We start from the raw sequence: 8,373 nt of genomic DNA, 5'->3' as shown, positions 1-8,373 counted from the left end.
TTAAATTACATTTTATGATTACACACTCGATAAGCCAATTATCCGCGCGTTAACCTAAATATTAAATAACGCTCTATCGAATTTTACAAGCACCAGTTTAAAACAGTAAAGTATTTAACTTATATATATCATTTAATTATACCTTATTAATTACTTAAATCGCGTGTTTAAAATCATTTTTACTAAAAAAAAAAAATCTTTAAAATACGTCTTACCGTGGATGCTGGAGGCATAGAAAAAGATAACATCTGATAACCGGATGTCGTCCAAATCTATGAGATGCACTCGAATTATGGAAAATTATGGAAGAAGATAGGGTTTTTGGGAATTATTTAAAGGAATAATGTCAAGTTTAGGGTTGGTGCTTTAGAAAACGGTTAGGGGAAAGGCACTTAATTATCATAGATAATTATTGTTTAGGGAAGAGGAGAGGGAGAGTGGAAGGGCACGAGGCAAAGAAATCGAAACGCGAAACCAGAGTATGGAAGCGATGGAGAGTGCGCCACTAATCTGGACGAGAGTATAAAAGGGAAGACTAGCACTGACTGTTGGCAGTCCTACATCGCGGAAGTTGCCAGACGGACGCCGTTATGTCACATCCATACCGTCCTACGAGGCCAGGTCGTTGACCTTTCAACTCTGACACCATGCCCCGATCGTTCCTGGTCAAAAAGGTTAAATATCCGGTTGATCACACCAACCGATGGCAATATCGACAGCCTTCCAGTCCCACAGAGGCGACGCCTGCACCCAGCCCTCCTCTCAATAACAGAGGAACTGGTGAGTACCTTATACACATTTTTTAATATTTTATTATTATTTTTTAAAATTTAACTTTTTAAATTTCATTTTTTTAAAGGTAATTATTATATAATTTTTTTTATTATTGTTACTCTCTGAAATCTCGATTTCCACTTTTTTTTTTTGTTTCAAAAATTATATTCCGGTTAAGTCATCACTTTCTGATTATCCTTTCATTTTCTACTGAGTTATCCCGTCTGCATGACCATTTTTACCCACTTGTCACGTCTTAGAACATTAAAAAAAACACAGAAATTCTTATAATGAACAAAGTTAGGCTGACTTTCTGACTCTTAACAGTTAAATCTTCCTCGTTCCAAACTATTTAAACACCTTATAAATTGAAAATTTAGTAGGAAAAAAAGGAGAATTAAAGTAATCTATAAATTCTACCCATTCATATAATTATAAACCGTGTTTTAAGGACGATATTTTAAAGTTTACACACCTTTTTTTATAGTTATAATAAGTACAAAAGGTGGAATTTAAGATCAGTGGTGAGTATTGTTTATTTATGGTAAGAGATGATGCAGAAAACTCGTGGATAACTGAAAATTTCTCAACATAGGGATGTTTGCTTTTCAGATTTTATCGAGTCGATGAGGAAAGTATTGGTGTGTTTTCTTTAATTCAGCGCTCTCAAATTGCATTTCTTGTGTTATGTAAATGGCACTTAACAAAATTCATTAAATAAGTTTCATTTACATGACAATCGGCTATTAGAATAACATTTAAAGTGAATTGACGATAGAAAAAGCCTGCATATCCCCTTGAAAGACGTGAAATTTTATCTATGAAGAAACGAATTAACATTAGTCCCGAACTTTTCTCTAAACGCAACATTTCATGAATTTCGATGAATGGCAGAAAGCTCCTAATTTACCTTCACTTAAGCTTCTTTAAACTTTTTAAATTACTAGAAATGATAATCTCGATTATTTAAAATGATAAATTTAAATTAAAACTGATGATTTTCATTCTTATTATTGTAATATTATCATATAAATAAACAAAATTTTGTCATTTGGGTAAAGGATTTTTACTCTTAACGAATGTTATTCCGCTTTCGACTATATAAATATACAAATTGTTGATCGAATATATTACTTTGTTTAAATAAAATTACCTACACGTGTTTCTCATTTTTATTTTTATTATTCTTGATTATTGTATTATCAAACCTTCGCATCCGACGTCGCATCCCTCTTAACTCCATCCTTTTGTCTTCGTTCTGTTTGATCTAACTCAATTTTACTCCTAGTCTTAATCTTCAATTTTCTCCCATATAATAATAATCATCTCATATTTATCCAATCTTCTCCATTACAAATTTTCTTTTATTTGGAATATATTTTTTATTTATTTATTTCCAATTTATTCGCAACTTCCTATCTAATTACGCTATTTGTCTTGTCTATTCGTTGTTAGAATCTGGATTGTTCTTTTCAAAATTGTATTTCCTAATAAAAATATTATTAAAAGATATTTTATTTTACATATATTTGGCTTCCGTGTAACGTTTTATACTGAAATTTTATTTTTATATTTGATTTCCATTGTTTTTTATATCCCTACGACAGCATATTCTTCCAGCATCTTAATATTCTTCTTCTCTTTACTGGAGGGCATTTGATTACGTACAAATTAAAATTTATGTGTTACGTAGTCGTATAAATGATCAGAAATAATATAAATTTCATTTTTCGAAAGCATTTCCTTCTTTCAAATCCTGCCATTTTCTGTCTGCAGCTGATGATTGAAGTTGAAACAACAGGTTAGACGTCTTAGAGAGACAATTTATATCGTTTTTTTCTTTTAAATCTGGTAAATTTCCAATGGATGAAGGTATTGTATCTGTCAGAAACGTTTGGAATTCGCGCAGGGTTGATTGTCAACAAGTTCTAAAAGAGGAAATAGGCTCAATAAATGTTGGAATTTAGTCGACTTCACTTCGTCTGATCGGATTCCTTATAAACGATTTCAGCAGTTAGAAGGAGAAGAAAAGTCAATAGATAGGATGTGTTGTGTGCACAGTATAAACACTTAATCTTACTCTGGCTAAAGAACTTAGTTTCTCGTTTAAAGCACTCTACAGCTCTCCTTTGCGAATTTTACTGTTCTGAATCCTTATCTTCTATCCCTCTTTCTATTCGTTCGATTTCTTCCAAGCATCATCATTATATATTTATTATCTTGTAATGTTTATTTTTCACATTTATGCATAAATTTTTATACTGTGTGTCGACGTACTTCTTCATCAAGATTCGAAATGAGGACATTTTTTGACAAGTCGAGGGAGACAGAGATGCTTCTTGCTCTAACATTCCCGTTCATTAACCGTCCATTAGAGCAGTTTATGGAATTATTCACTTTTATTTATAAATGTAATTTTTAATGGAGCAGGAAAAATCCTAAATTAATTCCTTTCATCTTAATAGCTAGAAATTTGTGTCCGGAATTCGATGACACCGCACGAAAGCCTTATCGGCCATGCTTCGTTTCGTATATCTTTAAATCTTTGGCCAATTTCAATTAAAGTCGCCTACTTTCGTCATCCAGACACCGTTTAAATAGAAAGAAATTAATGTTTGAAAATAATCCTAACATTCGCTGGAGAGAGATGGGCATCCATTCACTCATAAGTAGTTACTTCCTCAACTTTAAATTAGACTTTAGAGTAATTTTCTCCCATTTAAAAATGAAAATGTACTAAAGCCTCTTGTACCGATGTGTGGTAATCAGCTGATAATAGTTGCTCGGATACGATCGGTAGAAGATAGAGATGCAGTTGAACCCATCACGTGATCGCGGATGGGAATGGAGGAATGCGAACCTCTCAAATTACAACGGATTTCTTTCTTTTTTTTTTGTGTAAAGAAAGAACTCTATGAGATCCACTTTTTCATGATTGTATTTATTAGTCGGATGATGAGAAATTCTCTTCAATGAATGACTTAATAAAGTCGATTGGTAGGGGATTTTTAATTTAAAAATTTCCATTATTGCTAAGATGAAGCGATTCGATAATATTTAATTGGTCATTTGTTCGTATTTAGAACCGGAATTTCGGCTAATTCTTCCACCATTCTTTCCTATCTTACGACGTAACTTTCTTCAAAAAATATAAATGATGTAGGATAAGTAAAGAAATTCATTTAAAAACCGAGAATTTGTGGACATCAAACCTTAGAAAACCTCTTTTTAATCTATCAAATCCTCATTTTTTGATATTATTTCAACTTTAACATCTCACCATCATTACTTTATCAGATCTTCAAGTTGATAAGGAGGATCGTTGTTGAGAAGTATAACTGAATAGATAACTATATAAAAAAAGCATTCTCTATTGAATTTTATAAAAATAAATCATGCTTAATCGATAATAATATTAGAAAAATAAGACAAACTACTTTAACTAGAAGGTATATTGATAGCGCTTCCAGACTGATAATTAGTCGAGGCGGAAGAGGAAATTATGTTAAGGAACTGCAGATATTGAAATTTTATCCTTATATAATAATTGAACGGGGCTATAAATGACCAGTTCATAAAGGACTACTACAATTGACGGCGCAATCCTCTCGATAATGTATAGATGATCCTATAATCCAACAATTTTAGGATTGTCTTCATCCAGTTCGATAAGATAGTTGTCATTCCCTTGCTAATTCTAAACATGATGCTGCTTCTAGACGACGATTAATATCTATCTGTTATCATAGATACATTGATTTTATGGCTTATTCCTGAAGTTATTCATCTCGTTTACTGTATTGATACGTGCAAAAAAAATAATACACGCGTTCTCCACGTCCAATTTGAATTCGAGTTAATCTCAGACTGCCTAGTTTTAATTGTCAATACAACTCGATAATTATTTTCCGTACGTAAGGTAGAATTACAAAGAGATGCATTTCTCAACTCTCAAACAAATAACAAAGAGGATCCTCCGATGTAGCCAATTACAAAAGGGAATTAGTGTATTTATTTATTATATGCTTAATAATTAAAAGAACAATGATGATGCCACGTTTCCAGTATTCTCTTCTCTTTGTCTAACTGGCATTTATCCCGAACCACCTTGTTACAATTAGATAACAACTCTTCAATCTCAATTAATAGAATCTTTTCTGAATTGTGAAAATAAACTATTTTTAGTTATTTAATAAGGTGATAATATTAAGAAAATTCTACAAATTTGATGCAATAGTCGAATAGGATAAGTTATTTTAGCTGCTTTTTTTTATTTTTCATGTTTATATTTTCCCCTTTATTCAAGTATCTATCATATGCAGTTTTTAGTTCTATGTATTACAAGTTTTCAATTCAAAATATTCTCTAAAGTTCTCAAAATTCTCTATATCTTTCCCCTTATCTGTTGACAATAGTTATTCCCTCTTCTCTGATAATTTTATTACAACATTTAATTTTTATTTTAATTCGCAATTGAATAAATTCTAATAATATTAATTGAAATTTGAATAAACTTTTCAACAGTTTTTATATAAATGTCAAGAAATATCAGAAAAGTATTTTTTAAACGAATAAAATTTCAACTGCTAAGAAACTTTATTAGAAGAAGCAGTCGATATCTAAGGCCACAATTATAATAAAATATTTCTCTAAATACAATTAAATTACCTTCTAAGGAATCAAAATTAACTTTTTGACTAAATATTTTATACGTATTTATTTTAATATCCGGAAATTTAATATAGAGAAAAATATATTAAACCATTGCAAATTTATTGTGGAGGGAAAGACGGCTTCACTGCATATCATTTTAATTCACGGAAAAGCAACATTTACAGGAGCAATTCTAAAATTGTCCTACCGGTAAAGCATCTTATAAGTATTTAATTTTAGTAAAGGTTTCTATAGATTTTTATGTAGAAAAAAATTTATAAAAATTATTTTAAAAATATTTGACTTTTGGAATATTTTGTTTGTTCGGAATATAAGTAATTAATCGCGAGTTACTCGTATGTTTATTCGGTTATCGAATGTGCCATTTATAAAGTTAAATCTTAATTTATTAAAATCCAATCTACTTAGCATAGTGGATGTGGTGTGCTCGGCTTAATAAATTAGTCTATAAATGTATGATCGATAACTTATCCCTATTAATTTTTAATTCTTATCTTTTTGTTGTCCTAATTTCCCATTGATAATAACACATCGGAATTTAAAATGAGTAATTATTATTATTATTATTTTTTTATCTGGACGTCCACTTATGGAGTTATATGAAATAGTTTATTTAAGAAATGTAGAAAACTTACACACGCTATTCATTTGTAGGTACGATTAGCGAGGCTACAGTCATACGGCAAGAAACCCCGAGCAGAATTCAAGATAATCTTTATCAAAATACCACACCGACGACACCGTGGTCCAACCTCTTGACTGATCCCAGACCAGAGCCAGCATCCATACCAGACAGAGGACTTCACGTTTACAGTCACGGTGTTACGGTCAGTTATACTTACGATGCCTTTTTCGTCAGTGACGGGAGATCGAGAAGGAGGAATTCGATTGGACTCCCAGAACGTCCCCGGCCTCGGTACACTTGTACCGAATGCGGTAAACAGTACGCCACCTCATCCAACTTGTCACGTCACAAGCAGACGCATCGCAGCCCCGATTCTCAACTGGCCAAGAAATGTTCGACCTGCGGTAAAGTGTACGTCAGTATGCCCGCCCTGTCCATGCACGTGCTGACCCACAACCTCAATCACAAGTGTAGCGTGTGTGGTAAGGCATTCTCCAGGCCCTGGTTGCTTCAGGGCCACATGAGATCGCACACGGGCGAGAAACCTTACGGCTGTGCACACTGTGGTAAAGCATTCGCAGATAGGTCTAATTTGAGGGCCCACATGCAGACGCACTCGGCCTTTAAGCATTACAGATGCCAACGATGTGACAAAACTTTCGCACTCAAGTCGTACTTGAACAAACATTACGAGTCCTCCTGTTTTAAAGAGACTCCAAATATTATCGATAGGCAATAAATTTCATATATATATATACGTAATCAATTCGACCAAGCAATAGTGTATCCAAAGCAATAATTTTTACACCAACTTCCGATCGGAGTGGTCCTTTACTTAGCGTGTAGTTTCAGCTATTCGTTGAATTTCGAGCAATATAATATATATATATATGTAATCCATAAATCTCTAAAATATTTTTATTTTATTAAATCTATGCACAAAGAAACGATAACAGACCATTAAATGTAATTGATTTATATTCATTATCACCTTTATAAGTTTACATCAGACGAGGGATGTTACCGAAGACGAAGAGAGGTGAGGAACTTATATATATATATAGTTTAGAATACACACGATGCATAGTTTAGTCGCTGGGCTGATAGTGCAATAATATAGTCTCACGTAGTGAATATAAGCTATTCTGTGTTAATAAATCTCCATATTTGGCTTATAGAGAAGGACTCTAACCGACCTCGGCCTCGTGTCTTTATCTATGCGGATGTGGCATACCTCAGTGGATGAAATCCTAGGCATTACGGGAAAGTCAAAATATAGGGATTTAAAAACAAAAAATTTTGGCAATTTTTCTTAAACAACGAGAATTATATACCCTTTTTCCTTCGCGATCTTTCATGCAGTTTTTTGCCAAAAAAAAGCACTCTCTGAAGGTAGAAAAATACGAAGCCATCCTTAGAGCATATTTCTGAATATAATATATTTTTCACATTTTCCAAGAGAAAATATAAAATTAAAAAAAAAAAAACTTGAACTGGATTTAGACTATTATATTAATGAAGTTTAAAGATTTTTCTCTAATCTTTAAAAATAAGTAGAGAGAATTTCCTATACGATACCAAGAAAATTAATTTAAAAATTTAGGTCAGCTGTAAATATATCAAACTTAGGCCTTAGATATAAAATATAAGGAAAATGTAAACTAGGCTAACCTGGGAGTAGAATTGTCAGGTCAAAGGGTCGAGCGAGATTTCTATATATATATATAATGATATTCTAAGCAAGTTAATGGTTATTTCAGTAAATAATAAACGCGAGAACGTGTCTAGTTTTGTTTATAAACAGAAATTAATGGTAAATAAATATATAAACTCGATAATTATTGGAAAAAATCTCCTGATTTTTCTCGTAGAGTGGAGGAGTCGTATGTCATTTTCGTTCGCTTATAATTAAAATTATATAAAAATGAAACAAATTTAACGTATGTATATATAAATATAATGGAAGTTATTTTTATTTCAAGCTAAATTTAAGACTCGCTCGGCCATTTGTGCGCATTTTTTTCTTTGAGGAAGAAACAATTGAATCACACAGATTTTCGCGTTATCTCGTCATGTTATACAATAGTATTTTTATATTACTTTTAAATATCTGACGAACGAAATATCAACTTGATTTTTCGTCAGCTCTCTTTCATCAAAATAAAATTTTACTTTGATAAAAACAAAAGACGAAAACGAAGAATAATTTTAATAGATTTGTATCAACATTTTTGTATATCTTGGCTGACAATTGTATAGTTTGGATTCAATTAAAAGAAAAGAATAATAATAATAATAAT

General features: G+C 31.8%; 1 protein-coding gene across 1 annotated transcript; it reads left to right on the top strand.

Annotated features, from left to right (window-relative positions):
- The first annotated feature begins 558 nt into the window (after window positions 1-558).
- Window positions 559-7,945, top strand: LOC111617330 (transcriptional repressor scratch 2-like). The gene is made up of 2 exons (XM_023358664.1): window positions 559-780; window positions 6,103-7,945. Exons 1-2 carry the CDS (start codon window positions 648-650, stop codon window positions 6,810-6,812), a joined length of 843 nt encoding a protein of 280 aa, XP_023214432.1. The 5' UTR covers window positions 559-647; the 3' UTR covers window positions 6,813-7,945.
- Window positions 7,946-8,373: the final 428 nt, after the last annotated feature.

This window comes from Centruroides sculpturatus, unplaced genomic scaffold (genome assembly GCF_000671375.1).
Source record: "Centruroides sculpturatus isolate CEXI.00-Female unplaced genomic scaffold, Cexi_2.0 scaffold103, whole genome shotgun sequence".
NCBI classification, from domain to species: domain Eukaryota; kingdom Metazoa; phylum Arthropoda; class Arachnida; order Scorpiones; family Buthidae; genus Centruroides; species Centruroides sculpturatus.
The sequence above is the reverse complement of the archived record's forward strand: the minus strand, read 5'-3'. Positions and strand labels throughout refer to the sequence as shown.